The sequence below is a fragment of the Melanostigma gelatinosum genome, assembly GCF_949748355.1.
Source record: "Melanostigma gelatinosum genome assembly, contig: SUPER_10_unloc_1, whole genome shotgun sequence".
In the NCBI taxonomy this organism is placed as follows: Eukaryota; Metazoa; Chordata; class Actinopteri; order Perciformes; family Zoarcidae; genus Melanostigma; species Melanostigma gelatinosum.
The window spans coordinates 126,598-139,677 of record NW_027635324.1 but is presented as its reverse complement, the minus strand read 5'-3'; the positions used below and the strand labels follow the sequence as shown (position 1 = coordinate 139,677).

The 13,080-nt window shown below is 51.3% G+C and overlaps 1 protein-coding gene across 1 annotated transcript; it reads left to right on the top strand.

Moving 5' to 3' along the window:
* Window positions 1-7,044: 7,044 nt before the first annotated feature.
* Window positions 7,045-7,785, top strand: LOC306783930 (septin-7-like; the record flags this gene model as incomplete). The annotated part of the gene is made up of 1 exon (XM_079297322.1): window positions 7,045-7,785. A coding segment is annotated over one exon (741 nt), but the record flags the coding sequence as incomplete, so codon positions are not given.
* Window positions 7,786-13,080: the final 5,295 nt, after the last annotated feature.

Sequence of the window (13,080 nt, the reverse complement as noted above, 5' to 3'; positions counted from 1 at the left end):
TCCAGGATTCATAGAACCGTAGTTACGTTCGTAACTTTCGTTCTATTTCATCCTTACTGACCGCCAGAGGCAGTGCTTAACACTGGATGACTTATACCAAAAGAGTCACGAGGAAGCACAGTAACTACCCCTTATAGCTCCGGCAGAGAAAATTGGCCAAGAACCCTCCCCAGTGGGTGAGGGTCGGCAACGTTAACTCTGTAGTGTTTGGTGAATGTGCTCGGTGATGCCCATGAGGCCACCGCACATGTATCCCCCACAGGCACACCACTCAGGCTTGCCCTCGGTGTGGAGACACTCTTGGTAGTGACCCTTCACCCCGGATGGCCGAGCGCAGCCGCTCGCCTTGTATGTATCGGCAATGGCCTCCACTATCCAGTGGGACAGGTGCTGTTTTTCCTTTTTTTCTTAAAAAAGGAGCACAGCCCTTCTTAGGCTCACCATAACTGACTATGCAGGCGGTGGCTTCCATATAAGCTCTGAGGGCCCACACTGGGCACAGCAGCCTTGACCTCTCCTCTCCCGATGGGGGAGGGGGGGGTCAACTTTGCCAGCTGGATAGGCCGGTTTATATGTGAACGTATCCACCCCCTTGGGAGAAACACTGCCTTAGGCCAGAAAGTGACACCCAAGCCATCTGAGTTCCACCTCAGACATGATTCTTCCACTGATAGGGCATGCAGCTCGCCCCCACATTGAGCTGAATTGACAGCAAGGAGAAAACCGTCTTGCTGATAGCCATCTAGGCTCCGCCTGTGCCAGGGGTTCAAAAGGACAAGCATAAGCTGTCCAGTACCAAGGGTAGGTCCCATGCAGGGGAGACCGGCCCTTATCCAGGAGAGACTGTAGAAACTCAGTACAGCAGGCACGGGGCGCTGTACTGGGACCTTGTTCCGAGCCGCACACTAGTCGGAGAACAGCTTCCACCTGTTTCTTGTACTGCAGGCAGGTAGACCGCGCACTGGCATTCAGAATAGTCCGTCAGACTGGTTCTATGCAGCCACTCAGCATCCGGTCGGGCCCCCCCGTGACCCCTAATTGAAGGCGGCAGGGATTGGAATGCCAAATCCGACCCTCTAGTTGCGACAGGAGATCCCTCCTGTCGGGGAAGAACTCTGACAAGCTTATAGCAAAAGCAGAGGGACTGGTGGAAAGGCATAAAGAAGATCCTCTGGCCACGTGTGAGCCAGGGCATCTTGACCCAGAGGGCTGGTCCTCTCCGTCAGGGAGACCCAGTGGGGGCAGTGGGTCGACACGTCTGGATGCAGCCGCCACTCTCCTGGTGGAGGCTTGTAACAGAACAGGAAAACCACAACCTTGTTCCATTCCCCTGGTGGGTACATTGCCCACAGGCTGGTCAGGCGAGGGGCCTCCCAAGTCAGAAGGCCACGGTGATCCCCGTAGCAACTTCTGCAGATCTGGTGCCCCATCGATAGTTCATGGGAAATCACAGCAGAGGTGCTGTCCACCGGACAAGCACATGCTTTCCCTTCAACATGGAAGGAAGTGCTCGAGCGCTAGCTCTAGAACCTGGACCTGCGGTCTTTCAGCAGACAACTGCCCCCAGGCTGTCCCGTTCTGTCACCCTGCACCCGCCTTGAGAGGCAGGTACCTGTTGTGACAATCTCCTGGTGGAATGGAACCGAGCCCCTGGGGCTCGGTTCCTGGGACACTGTTCGCCAGATATGCACTCCCTCCATGGGGATAGTGAATAGATGAATAGACACTGTTTCGATAATATTATTGCCCTGTATTGCCCTGTGCCACTTGGCATCCAAGTGAAGGCTGTTCAGCCATCCGCACTGGGGCGACAGACAGGCCCTCATAGGGCCACCCTAATGAAGGTTATGCTCTGAGAAGGGCTCAGGTAGCTCCTCTCCATGTTCACCTTGAGGCCTACCGGGCCACGTGAGAGAAGGCGAGCAGTGTCCTGTGGCGCCTGAAGCCGGGACGGCACCTAGGTCAGCCAGTCGTCTAAGTACGGCAGTATGTTCACGCCCTGCGATTGCAGGGGGAAAGGACAGCAGTAACACACTGTGGACACCCATGGGGAGATGGGAGAGTCCGAATGGAAGCACCCAGGACTGAAAGTTGTGGTGACGCACCATGGGAACAGGCGTCGATAGACGTGAAGCACTCTCCCTTGGAAATCCGCTGATGGGAGAAAGAACCCTGACAGCCGGCCTGGAGACATCTCCTGGCACCCCTGCCGGGGGGGACGGGGACGTAAGTAGGGTTGTATAGGTAGCGGTCCGGCCTCTCAGCAGGACGCCGAGGCCTGTTGCGCTACTAGGGTAAGCTGGAGGCTGAGAAACGGCCTTGTGGGCCAAAAATGGGACCCCTAGGTCTGGGGGTGCAGGCATGTCCCTGCAAAGACCAGAGAACTGCTGCCAGGTCTGGCTAGCTCTAACAGTCCGCTGAAGCGCCTGTACAGCAGCTGACTCGAACAGCTCACCAGGCTCCACTGGGACAGTATGGAGGGTCCTCCTACATGTCTCAGATAGGGGTGACTGCGCCAGCCAAACCTGGCGGCGAGTCTGAACCAGGGTGGACATCATACATCCACGTTCCCTCGATATGAGCGCAAACGCCTGCAATGAAGCATCACTGAGCAGAAGCGTCGAAGTAGCCCGCTGCAGAGAATCTGCGAGGGAAAGCATGAGGTGGGAGAGGGAGTTGTCGATACGGTGCACAGTGCTGCTGTGTCCTAAGCCCTGGATAGCAGGTCATCTTTGACCCGACATTGGGTCGAGGGCACCTGGCATCGGGCCTCAGAGTCTCCTCAGGGGAAACTGATGGACGCCATAGTCGTCTAACTGGCTGGCATACGTGCAAGGCCAGATTTGCCACCTCCTGCATGGTCTGATGTAAGGTGGGAGAGAGCCCTGGTGTCTCCACCATGCACGCAACTCCCTCAGATATTCCTCGGAGGGAGGAAGAAAAGGTGGTGAGGGCGGGAAGGTGCCTGAAGAAGGCACTCACAGGTGGATGTTCCAGCTGCTGTGTATGCCCGGCGTGCAAGCGCCATACAAATGACCAGGGTAGGTTGGTCTGGATTCAGCTTCCCTGACAGGGGGAGGTAGCCCTCCCGCATCAGGTGTTCCACTTCGGCCAGCCTAGCAGACCTTACTGCTCAAGGCGTGATGCCGCAGGTCCTGCCTGGGTTCTCCCTGCCAGGGCAAGAGGTCAGGGCCGTCCTCCGGCTGAAGAGGAGCTATACAGGTCCTACAGCCGGGAGAGTTTAACATGGCCGCGATTCTGGTGGAACCCTTGTCCCACTAGTTTATGCGGAATTCCAAATCAGTCCGAGCGGGAGCGCTCTGCTGAATGTTAAGAGAACAGGCAGGGGGCAGTCAGTGGCGAGTGATCCTTCGGACACTCCTCCCTTAGCCAGCCGCTGCGGATATTGGTGACCCACCAGTTAGCCTGAGCGAGAGCACTCTGCAACTGTGGAAACAGGTCAGGCAAAGTCCTTATAGTGAGAGGGGCGAGGGCACTCTCTAAGCCCACTCTCTTCACTAAGATAGTTGCTGCAGATATTAGTGTCCCCCCAGTTAGCTTGAGCGAGAGCACTCTGTTACCGTAAAAAACGGACAAAACAGAACACAGTCCGTACAGTGAGAGGGGAGCGAGGCCACTCTTCACTAAGATAGTTGCTGCCGATATTGGTGTCCCACCAGTTAGCTTGAGCGAGAGCACTCTGCCACTGTGGAAACAGGTCAGGCAAAGTCCTTATAGTGAGAGGGGCGAGGACACTCTTCACTAAACTAATTGCTGCAGATATTGGTGTCCCACCAGTTAGCTTGAGCGAGAGCACTCTGCCACTGTGGAAACAGGCCAGGCAAGTCCTTATAGTGAGAGGGCAGCGAGGACACTCTTCACTAAGCTAGTTGCTGCAGATATTGGTGTCCCACCAGTTAGCTTGAGCGAGAGCACTCTGCTACTGTGAAAAACTGACAAAAAGAACACAGTCCTTACAGTGAGAGGGGAGCGAGGACACTCTTCACTAAGACAGCTGCTGCAGATATTGGTGTCCCACCAGTTAGCTTGAGCGAGAGCACTCTGCCACTGTGGAACAGGTCAGGAAAACAGTCCTCATAGTGAGAGGGGAGCGAGGACACTCTTCACTCGGATAGTTGCTGCAGATATTGGTGCCCCACCAGTTAGCTTGAGCGAGAGCACTCTGCTACTGTGAAAACGGACAAAAAAAACCACAGTCCTTACAGTGCGAGGACACTCTCCACTTGGACAGGTGCTGTAACTCTTGGTGTGCTACCAGTTAGCCTGAGCGAGGGCACTCTGCTAACTGATATCCGCTACCGATATGTCCATAATGTTTACAACAATCAATGGACCCACCGAGTATTAGCTTAGTCTAGTTAGCCGGAGCGAACTCGACAGCCGTAATGCGTAAAAACCATCAATGGGCACAACCTCGACGTTGATTTAGTCTAACTAGCATTCACCGAGTTAGCCTGAGCGAGCACATTCCGCTAACTGTGATCGTTGTAATGCTACAAAGTTGATGGCCAATACAAAGTTGATGGACGCAGTCCCAGCATCAGCTTTTGTTTAGCTAGTTTCCCACTGAGTTAACCTGAGCGAGGACGCTCTGTTAACTGTGACAGCTGTAAGGATACAAAGTTGATGGCTACAGCCCCAGTATCAGCTTTGTTTAGCTAGTTTTCCACTGAGGTAACCTGAGCGGGGACGCTCTGTTAACTGTGACAGCTGTAAGGATACAAAGTTGATGGCTACAGCCCCAGTATCAGCTCTGTTTAGCTAGTTTCCCACTGAGTTAACCTGAGCGAGGACGCTCTGTTAACTGTGACAGCTCTGTTAACTGTGACAGCCGTAAGGATACAAAGTTGATGGACGCAGTCCCAGTATCAGCTTTTGTTTAGCTAGTTTCCCACTGAGTTAACCTGAGCGAGGACGCTCTGTTAACTGTGACAGCTGTAAGGATACAAAGTTGATGGCTACAGCCCCAGTATCAGCTTTGTTTAGCTAGTTTTCCACTGAGTTAACCTGAGCGAGGACGCTCTGTTAACTGTGACAGCCGTAAGGTTTACAAAGTTGATGGACGCAGTCCCAGCTAGCATCCAAGTTAGCCTGAGTGAAGACACTGCTAACTGCGAATTACGTCAGATGTAAAGATTAAATCTCCATGTACACAACGCCAATGCGGACTAGTGTCTCACAACGTTTGCCTGAGCAGGAACACTCTGCTAACTGTGATAGCCGTAACACTGTGAAGGGCGGGCCGACAGCGTAATTCTACGCTCTCGTTAGCGCGCCACTCGATTACTAGAGCGGAAGCGCTCTGCCAACCGTGGAACAAACAACTGTTATAGAAAACAATGTTAATCGATCTTACCGATTGCTGTCATCACGACTTAGCTGCCCTTATCAGACTGGTGACGACCGATGATAGGAGCGTCCACCAGTCCGGGGCTTGATGTCCGCACGGCGAACACACCGTTCCCTCCGAAGAGGGACAGCTCGTCGCAGCCTTTGGAGGGCGAGAGAACCGCAACTCCGACCGGTAGTCACAAGGCTACAGCGACGAGCTCTAATATGTCTTGATCGTAGACACATCCTTGTTTAAGCTACCATGGTAGCTAACCTGTGACGCGAGAAGAAAAAAAGGACTGAGCTCAGGATGACACCGGAACTTATAGATGACGGTGGTCATCCGAGGTCACACGTGACTTTGTTGATATAAATATTCGACCTGCGCATGCGCGCGACGGAATACATTCAGTGTTAAGCACTGCCTCTGGCGGTCAGTAAGGATGAAATAGAATCAAGATCTACGAGTTCCCAGAGGCCGATGACGAAGAAGAGAACCGGCTGGTGAAGAAGATAAAGGACAAGTTGCCGCTGGCTGTAGTAGGAAGCAACACCATCATCGAGGTGAACAGCAAAAGAGTCAGAGGGAGACAATACCCCTGGGGGGTTGCAGAAGTTGAAAACAGTGACCACTGTGACTTCACCATCCTGAGAGATATGCTCATCAGAACACACATGCAGGACCTGAAGGACGTGACGAACAACGTCCACTACGAAAACTACCGCAGCAGGAAGCTGGCTGCGGTCACCTACAACGGAGTGGACAACAACAGGGTTAAAGGTCAACTGTCCACCAAGAGTCCTCTGGCCCAGATGGAGGAGGAAAGGCGAGAGCATGTGACTAAGATGAAGAAGATGGAGATGGAGATGGAGCAGGTGTTCGAGATGAAAGTCAAGGAAAAAGTGCAGAAGCTCAAAGACTCTGAAGCAGAGCTTCAGCGGCGTCACGAGCAGATGAAGAAGAACCTGGAGGCGCAGCACAGAGAGCTGGAGGAGAAGAGACGCGTGTTCGAGGACGAGAGAGCGAACTGGGAGGCCCAGCAGCGCCTGGAGCAGCAGAGAATGGAGGCCTCCAGGACTCTGGCACGATTGGCTTAGTTTGGAGGGCAGGGCCAAGACCATTTAGTCTGCGTGGAGTGCAGGACAAGCTCGGTCTGCTCTGAGCGCAGGGCTCAGACCATGCAGTCTGCTCGGAGAGCAGGGGTCAGACCATACAGTCTGCTATTAATTTTTATTTAAGACAAAACAGTCTAAATTTTTAAGCGTGTGTGTACGCAGGTGTGCTTGTGGAACATCGGGGGTTACGTCGGTGGGAGAATGGACGGACAAATTTGGTTAAGGCCAGGACACCGGGGGGTGGTGGTTGCCTTGCTGGCAACTCAGAGTCGGTTTATGGACAGTGCACTTCTCTCGGACGTTGTCATGACGTTCGGGAGGCAAAAACCCTCACCTAACTTAGCCCGTGCCTTTACCGTACTCGCTGCGTGGAATGTTGTCAGTGAGGTGGCTATCGCCCTCCGACCCAGCCTCCATTTTTTTATCCAGTCCCTGTACTGTTGCCCTAAACTCAACCTCACTGGGGGAGACGGCAATTAGACACAGTTTTACAAGTTACAATGAAACGGTCACGAAATTCGCGTGACCGTCAATTAAGCCATGTGCCTGAAGAAGGAGTGATTTCTCCGAAACGTTAATGTCATCCCGCTGATCGCCAAAGCAGACACCCTCACCCCAGAGGAATGCCAACAGTTCAAGAAACAGGTCATGCGAGAAATCCAAGAGCATAAAATCAAGATCTACGAGTTCCCAGAGACCGATGACGAAGAAGAGAACCGGCTGGTGAAGAAGATAAAGGACAAGTTGCCGCTGGCTGTAGTAGGAAGCAACACCATCATCGAGGTGAACAGCAAAAGAGTCAGAGGGAGACAATACCCCTGGGGGGTTGCAGAAGTTGAAAACAGTGACCACTGTGACTTCACCATCCTGAGAGATATGCTCATCAGAACACACATGCAGGACCTGAAGGACGTGACGAACAACGTCCACTACGAAAACTACCGCAGCAGGAAGCTGGCTGCGGTCACCTACAACGGAGTGGACAACAACAGGGTTAAAGGTCAACTGTCCACCAAGAGTCCTCTGGCCCAGATGGAGGAGGAAAGGCGAGAGCATGTGACTAAGATGAAGAAGATGGAGATGGAGATGGAGCAGGTGTTCGAGATGAAAGTCAAGGAAAAAGTGCAGAAGCTCAAAGACTCTGAAGCAGAGCTTCAGCGGCGTCACGAGCAGATGAAGAAGAACCTGGAGGCGCAGCACAGAGAGCTGGAGGAGAAGAGACGCGTGTTCGAGGACGAGAGAGCGAACTGGGAGGCCCAGCAGCGCCTGGAGCAGCAGAGAATGGAGGCCTCCAGGACTCTGGCACGATTGGCTTAGTTTGGAGGGCAGGGCCAAGACCATTTAGTCTGCGTGGAGTGCAGGACAAGCTCGGTCTGCTCTGAGCGCAGGGCTCAGACCATGCAGTCTGCTCGGAGAGCAGGGGTCAGACCATACAGTCTGCTATTAATTTTTATTTAAGACAAAACAGTCTAAATTTTTAAGCGTGTGTGTACGCAGGTGTGCTTGTGGAACATCGGGGGTTACGTCGGTGGGAGAATGGACGGACAAATTTGGTTAAGGCCAGGACACCGGGGGGTGGTGGTTGCCTTGCTGGCAACTCAGAGTCGGTTTATGGACAGTGCACTTCTCTCGGACGTTGTCATGACGTTCGGGAGGCAAAAACCCTCACCTAACTTAGCCCGTGCCTTTACCGTACTCGCTGCGTGGAATGTTGTCAGTGAGGTGGCTATCGCCCTCCGACCCAGCCTCCATTTTTTTATCCAGTCCCTGTACTGTTGCCCTAAACTCAACCTCACTGGGGGAGACGGCAATTAGACACAGTTTTACAAGTTACAATGAAACGGTCACGAAATTCGCGTGACCGTCAATTAAGCCATGTGCCTGAAGAAGGAGTGATTTCTCCGAAACGTTAATGTCATCCCGCTGATCGCCAAAGCAGACACCCTCACCCCAGAGGAATGCCAACAGTTCAAGAAACAGGTCATGCGAGAAATCCAAGAGCATAAAATCAAGATCTACGAGTTCCCAGAGACCGATGACGAAGAAGAGAACCGGCTGGTGAAGAAGATAAAGGACAAGTTGCCGCTGGCTGTAGTAGGAAGCAACACCATCATCGAGGTGAACAGCAAAAGAGTCAGAGGGAGACAATACCCCTGGGGGGTTGCAGAAGTTGAAAACAGTGACCACTGTGACTTCACCATCCTGAGAGATATGCTCATCAGAACACACATGCAGGACCTGAAGGACGTGACGAACAACGTCCACTACGAAAACTACCGCAGCAGGAAGCTGGCTGCGGTCACCTACAACGGAGTGGACAACAACAGGGTTAAAGGTCAACTGTCCACCAAGAGTCCTCTGGCCCAGATGGAGGAGGAAAGGCGAGAGCATGTGATTAAGATGAAGAAGATGGAGATGGAGATGGAGCAGGTGTTCGAGATGAAAGTCAAGGAAAAAGTGCAGAAGCTCAAAGACTCTGAAGCAGAGCTTCAGCGGCGTCACGAGCAGATGAAGAAGAACCTGGAGGCGCAGCACAGAGAGCTGGAGGAGAAGAGACGCGTGTTCGAGGACGAGAGAGCGAACTGGGAGGCCCAGCAGCGCCTGGAGCAGCAGAGAATGGAGGCCTCCAGGACTCTGGCACGATTGGCTTAGTTTGGAGGGCAGACCATTGGTAGGATGTAAAAAGTTATGAATGCTCAAATACAACAAGTGTTTCTGTGAGGTGGAGACCTGTCAGCATTCATTAATGACGTCTGGGCCCCGTTCCACGTACGTGTCTAACTTAGTTAGCCGGATACTTTTCAGGATAAGATGATGTAGATCAGGCTTTTCGGTTCCACGAAGCAAGTTCGGCAAAATCACCATGGCAACGCATCCAAAAGCTTGAACCTGCTCCAGCGCAGGCTCAGTGAAGGTAGCTGGATAAGCTGGTCACTCCCCCGGAAAACATGGCAGCTCCCGTCACATACGGACTTGCGCATATACTGGGGGTTATACGGGAGTTCCGGAAATGCATGTAAAGTGAGACACACGGTGATCCTTAAAACCAGCGGAGCAAACTAAGAAGCCTCTGTTGCATTAATGTGCAGCTCCCTTCCTCAGAGATCCACTGATGAAGGAGGATATTAGTTAGATGAGCGTTTTATAGGGAGAGACTTCTTCCACATCGCCAAGATCCGTCATCACATCATGATGACTTCCTATACGAGCGCTATCCATTCTGCCCACAAGGAATCATTTATTTACAGAGCTTCTGGAGCAGACATTGAACACCACACGCCCAGCCGAGCACTGACTGTCTCAGACTGGATGCAGCCTTGTGCTGTTCTGCGAGTGCTACATTTTAGTACAGTGTCTGCGATGCGGAGAACATGGGGAAAGCCGCTGCATGCCGTGCTGTTCGTAAAGTTCATTTGGCGCTGAATAAACTTATGGATGTGTTCATTACATTATGGCACATATTGTGCTGACTCAGCATTCTGAATTGTGTGTGTGCTTAGTGTGTACTTGCTCTCATGTCCTCTTGATGGCTGGTTGCATACATGAGGTTAAAGCACTCATAATGATATGACTGTGTTATTAGTACACAGCACATCATTACTGTAGAACATGATGAAGGTGGACTCATGATAAGAATAGAGAGAATCACACACTATTTCTTTTCACTGCTGCAATTGATTGAATGTCTGATTATGAATAATACACATACTGATCCTCTTTGAGTGTTTTTAAAGTATTTTTGGCCCAATTCTTGGCGTTGCCTTCAATTGTCTTTAAAACGTTGGGATTTGGGATTGCCGGTTTGATGGCTGTGGTCAGATGTTTTGTCATTTGTTCTATGGTCAAAGGTGGTTTTTCATTTGTGACATTTAGGAAATGATGTAAAGTCTTTATCACCTTGAACAGTATGCGGCACTTCAAAGCAAAGTCCGGGTCATCCGACCTGGGTCCGCTGTCATCCCGTTGTTCGTGGCTGCGGGAGCGTTGCTGCGTCGTTCTGCGTCCGCCGTCGTGTGGTCCTGCTCTGTGCGTGTTGTTGTGGCCCTCCCCGGTCCGTGGTCGACGGGTGCTGTGGTCTCGAGCACTTCTACGACCCTGCTCTTCCTCCCTGGTCCTCCGGGGCGGGTCACGTCTTTGTCCTGTATCGCGTTGGAATGCGCTCCTCACGATAGGAGCGCGCGCTCCGCGAGCTCGCTCCAGCGGCCAGCGGCGCGAGCCGGGAACATGGTCTCTCCGGTTGTAATAGTCTCTCTCTGTTCTTCTTACCGGGCTGGTCCGGTGGTGGTTGGAGTGGTCACGGTGTCGGGATGGCTCCATATGCCATGGGGGTGGACCATCTCTGTCCGTGGCGCGCTGTGTCCAGGTGCGCTCCGCGCGTCCGTCGCGTCTGGACCGAGACCCACTTCCGTGTGCCCGTCGAGGAGAACCATGCCGTCTAACAGGGCCGCCTTCATCAGGTCTGCGCCCAGTTCTCGTGACCGAGGCGTACGACCGGCGGTAACGTGGTGACGGAGCGCGGTGTCTATGGGTTGAATCTGTGCGTCGCGCTCCGCTCCAGCTGCCCTGTCCACTATGCTCGTATCCGGTAATGTTTCCATCGGAATACTCATTGAGCCTACGGTTGTCCGAGTGGACCCTACCTCTTCGTGGGGAGGCAGGTCTGCCGTGGTGTTCTGGGCTGTGGTAGCGTGTTCTGCGGCCTCTGCTGCGTTCATCTCCATATTGGTCCGTGTTTCGTTCACGTCTGTGTGTGTCTCTGCTAGCCATGATGGCCTCCGACGGGAAACTTCACGAGGAAAAAGTTGCAGAAGCCTTGCGTTTTACCTTTTATTCTCGTTGGTTGAAGTTAAACACAAATAAACAAATAAAAATATATAATAAAGCGACGTTTCGGTTAATATTTAACCTTCATCAGGCTGAAAATAAGCATTGTAATCAAGAGTGAATTACAATGGACTGGGTTATGCTAAGTACGTTCGTACTGCAGCGTGCTCTGAGTAATAAGACAGGGTGGGGCATAACAGTGCTTAGAGGTCAAATGTCAAACAGACCTGAGCAGGCGTGTCCCTCTAGTCATGTGACCCCCCTAAAACTTACACTCGACTCCAAACTGCTTATTGTGGTTACAGTGTACATTGTTACATACAAACATGTGGGTTTCCAACTAATAATAACGAGTTGTCTGCCAAATACAATAAAGACTTCTGTGTAATAACAGAGAACAACATTTGCATTCATATTAATTTGTACATTAGTATCAATTGTTTTTACAGAATGAACACTGTACATGCAGGTAAATGATATGATGACATGAGTTGAGGACTGAAAGTACATGTCATGATGACCAGGTAAGTATTTTTCACAATAAACCACAATTTTATTGCATTCATGTGATTCCAGGTTGTGTGTTAGGTTTGTATTTCAACAGGTTGAGATTAGTATACAAACCATGGTTAGGTCTTAAAAGCATGTTCCCCCCTGGTTATGTTTAGGGCTGGCAACAACTGATCATTAAAGTCCCCCACCTGGTTATGGTTATGGTTAGGGTTAGGGTTGTGTGTTAGGTTAGTATTTCAACAGGTTGAGATTAGTATACAAACCATGATTAGGTCTTAAAAGCATGTCCTCTCCTGGTTATGTTTAGGGCTGGGGACTACTAATCATTAAAGTCCCCCACTTGATTATGGTTAGTGCTCTGAAAACCGGAGGGTCCCATGAGGAACCAAAAGGACCCAGGTCGGGCAGGAAGGCACTGGCTGGGTAGGGAAATCGATTGTTTTGGCTAGCCCACTGCCGTAAAGCAATGGGTTTGCCGATGCACTGTCACATAACCCGCCCAACCCAGGAACCCTCAGCCCTCATTGAGGCCCCCCGGTGCTCTGGTGCCTAATCTGGCGATCCAGACTCTCTCCTTGTTTCTCCTTTGTGACACATTCCATCCTGTGTTGTATTCTATCACAGTGGTCCTGAGTGAGTCCCAGCCATGTGCTATAAAGTGTTTCACCAGGTGTGTGTCTGTCTTTTTCTTACTAATGATATTGTATCTGTGTTGGGTAAACCTGGTGGAGACTGAGTTACCCGTTTCTCCCACATATTGCAACTTGCATGTTGTACAGTAAATTAAATAAACACAATTTGTGGTTTTCAGATTCCCCCTTGTCTTAATTTGAAAAATTTCTTGTGTATTTTGGTTCTGTATCCACTGTTTGTGTTTAAGGAAGGTCTCTGATTTATTAATTATAGGGACCGAGGCAGATCCTAATTTGGCCCTCACGAGGAGATCTTTTAAATTTTTATTTCTCCTGTATGCAGGAAGAATACTATGATTTTGTAGAATATTTGTCCCTGTGGTGATTCTCTGGAAGTTTTTCTTACATTTATTGGCTAGCTCCCTGGTGGATGGTGAAAACCTGGTGATCAGCGGAATATTACTAGTGACCATGATTGGTTTAGTTTCCAGAAATGTCCTGTAGCAGTTTCTACAGAAGGTCCTGGAGTACCCCCTGGTGGACAAAGCCGTGAACAAGATTTTGACTGCTTTGTGGAAGTCTTCAGACCTGGTGCAAATCCTGTGGAATCTCAGTAGTTGTGACTTTATGAGTCCTGCATATG